The sequence below is a fragment of the Mus caroli genome, chromosome 8, assembly GCF_900094665.2.
Source record: "Mus caroli chromosome 8, CAROLI_EIJ_v1.1, whole genome shotgun sequence".
Taxonomy (NCBI): domain Eukaryota; kingdom Metazoa; phylum Chordata; class Mammalia; order Rodentia; family Muridae; genus Mus; species Mus caroli.
In genome coordinates, this window is record NC_034577.1 from 12,521,736 (window position 1) to 12,526,315 (window position 4,580).

The 4,580-nt window shown below is 38.9% G+C and overlaps 1 protein-coding gene across 1 annotated transcript in view; it reads right to left on the bottom strand.

The window, feature by feature from the left end:
- Csmd1 (CUB and Sushi multiple domains 1) overlaps window positions 1–4,580 on the bottom strand; it is a 1,596,626-nt gene that overhangs the window by 292,928 nt on the left and 1,299,118 nt on the right. Inside the window, exons 19-20 of the mRNA XM_029480674.1 lie at window positions 2,156–2,272; window positions 52–267 (exon numbers count right to left, since the gene is read on the bottom strand). Coding sequence (XP_029336534.1) covers window positions 52–267; window positions 2,156–2,272 — 333 coding nt within the window. The remainder of the gene's footprint in view (window positions 1–51; window positions 268–2,155; window positions 2,273–4,580) is intronic.

The following is a 4,580-nucleotide window of genomic DNA, read 5'->3' on the forward strand; positions in this document are numbered from 1 at the left end:
GAATATCCAATACTATGGCCAAAGACAGAAATGACAAAAAAATCAACATACCTGCAAACGTAATGTTGAAGCCTTCATAGGAGATGGAGAAGTCAGAGATGAACCTGAGTTGCGCAGTGAAGTTTCCAAACAAACCAGCCTTAATGGTGTGAGGCAGGACTGACCCAGTGAGCCTGGCTACTGGCTCTGAGAAACTCCCGTCCTCTGTGATCAGCAAATAGTCGTGGGAACTTTCAAGGTGAAAGGTGTGGAAATTCATCTGCACTCCTGAGAGATGAGGGCGGGATAGTCGATTTAACTGCAGCTGAAAGGAATCTCTTCTAGGCATAATTATAGACATCAAAGGTTTGGAACAAAATATCTTAAATTGTTAAATATTAAAATTATCTTGTATGATTCTAACTTTGAACTTTCAGAGAAAAATTTGATAGAGGCTGTTCTAAATTCATGAAGAGTTAAACAAAAACAAATGCTCAAATAGTTGTCGGATCAGTTACTGCNGTGGGTTTTGATGCAGATATGGACATAGATATTGGTACAGAGGGGCTGTATATAACTACTGATACATTCATGGATCTAGGTGGAAATAAAGAAACTACTTAAATACCAGCATGGGCATGATGCTGATGTTCATGTGGACAGATTTAGATATCACTACAGGTGTGTGCAGATGTCTATCTGTGGTGATAGGGATGTTAGTGTGGTTGTTCATATAGACAAGGTCTTAANAGAATCTATACATGCAGGTATGGTTTCACAAGTGCAATATGTATGTTGATATTTAATTGTGTTCATGAATGGTCATCAGGTTCAGGGGCAGTGTTCATCCCAGAGACAAAATACTGAAAACGTCTCTATTACCACTCCCCATTTTTAGAACTATTAGTTTGGAGATATCGCATGCAAACATACATTGTAGAAGGTAAGTTCTCTTGAAATTATAGTTTTGTAAGCCCTATGATGTCTTTATAAAAATCAGACTCATAATACATTATCTCTGAGTTTCTCTGCTGAGGCAGAAAAACTGATCTATAACTAGATTCCTTTAAAGATCTACATTTTTCTAATTAAAAAGTCTTTGTTACTTAATCTATTTATTTAATTTACTTCAGGACCACATCTTCATTACTTCCTTGGAGATTTACTATTTTGATTTATATTTGCATCCATGGGTCTCTGTGTAGATATGTGCATGTGAGTGCATGTACCCTCAGAGGCCAGAGGCAAGAGACTTCTCTGGAACTGGAGTTCTACGTTATTGTGAGCTGACTGATGTGGGTGNTTGGATTTGAACTCACGTCCTCCACAAGGATATGTTTTTATGCTCTTAACTGTTGAGTTACCTCTACATGTTTTTGATATATGCTTCTGGAAGAGTGCTAAACATATTCATAAGGGTGCTGTAACATGCAGGTCATTGTAACATCCAGGTCAATAAAACACCTAGTGGAGTTTAAATATATGTTGAAAGGCAAAGTCTACTGACCGAAGTTTTTCAACAGCTCTTTAAAAATAACATTTAGTTATAGATATAAGAACATACTCAGGGTGCATTGCTAGGCCCAACATTTATAATGTATATTTCCTGCACAAAATACAAATTTGCTTCTTTTGTATTTACCATCTGTGTAAGGATGGGGGAATNCACATTGCTAAAACACCATTGGATTATGTGAAGACCTGACAATTATCTTAAGGACAATGCCAAGCGGAGTCAGAACAGAAGCACAGATGTTTCTCAGAAATATTATAGAAGTTTAAAATTCTTCTTACATCGAATCAATAGTCACATTTTACTTAATCAAAACTCATTTTCCTCATCATTACATCTAATTTCCACATTTATATTCACATATATACAGCCAGGTTATTGAATGGAGAAGAAAAACAAAAATGACTTCTGCTTAACTCTCCAATGGTACAAAGATCTTGTGTGGTTTTGTTTGTTTGCTTGCTTGCTTTTTAGTTTTATCAAACAATAAAAGCTAAGAGTTTGGAAACCATGAAATTCATTCATTGTCCAGGAATTTCCTTACTGCTTTATCTAGTCTGTGTTACCCATCCTTACTGTTTCCTCTAGTTCATGGTGCTCCCATCCTTACTGCTTCTTCTAGCCCATGCTCCCCATTGTGCACTGTTTGTGCTAAGGTCTTACCCTTGCCATGAGAGACTTCGATGGTCCATGTACAGTTCAGAGAGTTTGGATAAAAGTCTGGAAATCCTGGAGAAAGGACAGTCCCACTCTTTCCATGGATGTAGCCTCCACACAGAGCTGAAATAGCAGAAAACATGAACAGTCCACAGTGATTGCAGGGATGGAGTACTTCAGATTAGCAGTGAATTTGCATAAGCACCAACAGAGGGTAAAGTGGAAACCCAGACATTGTTTGGCTTGCAGTTGTGAGATGCCAGTTCATAAGCAGGAGTCTCTATCACAGCACAGCCACAGAACCTAACTCAGTGTATAACAGGGCACAGAATGCCAAACTGTGTCAATACACCTGGAGAACTGGGGATACATTTAAGCTGTCATTCCCATCTCTCAGGGTGGGACTTCTTCGCACTCCTTTAGTGAATTCAAAATCCCTGCAGCACAATATGCCGTATTCAAACTAACTTAAATATTTAAGAACTATAAAGCTATTTATAATACTTTGAGCAGGAAAGTAATTGTAGATAGCAGTAGAATAGGAGCATTGAGGATGTTTGACAGACATATAAAAATCATGGCACACATGAAGTCATAGCAGCTGTGATTGCATGGACATGACCAGGACAAGATCAGCCAGCCTAAATCCTAATTTGTATGGGGAAAGAATCCTGAAATCCCATCTCTAGGTGAAGAGCTATTGGAAAATGATGAGCTCTGTGGAAAGAAGGTCAATTCTCTTCCGGGACAGTCGCTGAGAGACCACCCATGCTTTGATGAATGGACCTTAACCATGCACATAGAGCAGCACTAAGTGGATTTGATGTGTGTGTTTTTTTTTTTAAATAGGAAGCACATGAAGTTTGAGAGGGAAAAGTGGAAAGAGGACAGAGAATAAATTGAACAGANGAAAATGGAGATATGGATTTGATTAAAATACATCTGAAAGCAAGAAAAGNTTTAAAAATAAAAGTATATTACATGTATGTATGAAATTGTGACATAATTTTAGAAGAGAAAATAACTTTCTTCCTCTTCTAGTTTGCNTTTCAGCCTGAAAACCACACCTAGGCACATACACCCATACTCACATATAAGCTGTGATACCTTATTATAGACACACATTTGTAGACAGACATGGAGCATCCATACTTGATAAACAGTTATGGCACATGTGTGCTTGAGTGTAATGGTTAATGATAAAATTGGAGTCAGTGGAATTACTATCCCCCAACACATTCATCGCTTCTTTGTTCTGGGAACAATTAAAATACTCTGTACTAGTTGTTATGAAACATTCAATTGGTTCCTGCCAGCTACAGTCACTCTGCACTGCAGTAATGCAGTACAGCTATTCCTCTACCATCTACCATGATACACATTCAACAGCTTTTGCACCNGTTGTGTTCTGTAGGTATTTCTATGAGAGTAACCTCTTTGGTTTCCAATGCTGGCAAAGATGTGGCAAAAAAATCTGATACACCATGTGTGATGGCTAGTTTTTGTCTACTTGATGTGCTCTAAAATAAAATGGCAAGAGAGTCTCACTGGGGATCATTTAGATCGGCTTGATCCATGGATGTGTCTGTGAAATTATTATTTTTTAATTAATTAGTTATTTTATTTATTTACCTCTCAAATAGTATCACCCTTCCCAGTCTTTCCTCTTCAACTCCCTCATTCCATTCCCCTCCCCTTTGCCTTTAAGAGGCATCTACCCACTCCCACTTCATGCCTCTAGCACCCCCCCACTGGGCTCTGCCAGCATTTGACTGAGCCAGGGACCCAAATGGANGAGATAGGGGAAGGAATGAAGGAGCTAAAGGGGTTCCTATTACAACCCAATAGGAAGAACAATACTATCAACTAACAAGAACTCTCCAGAGCTCCCAGGGACTAAACCACTAACCAAAGAGTACACATGGAAGGGCCCATGGCTCCAGCTGCATATGTAGCAAAGGATGGCCTTATCTGGAATTATTCTTAATTTGGCTAATAGAGTAGAGGAAGCTGCTGGGTAGAAACCATACATGCATTCAACACTCCTTGCTCTAGACTATGCATGTGACCACTTGCTTCANGTTCCTGGCACTGGACAGTCTCTGCTGTNACCTTGAAGTATAAGCTGAAATCANCCCCTTTCTCTCATCATTAGCTTTCTGTCAAGATACTTATCACGGCCAACAGAAATAAAACCAGGACACAGTGCTAGGAAAATAAACTAGTTCAGTTTCCAATGGAAAGCAGCATGAAGATGCTCCATAAACAGAGTTGAATAATATCTACATGACCCAGTCATCTAGGCTTGGGAAGGAAATCAGTGCCCCAAAGAGGTCCTCTCAAATCTCCCACAGACCGTAGAAATCATCCTAAGAGCCAGCATACAGAAACGACCATATATAGATACAAAAATAAAGACAGCATGCTATCT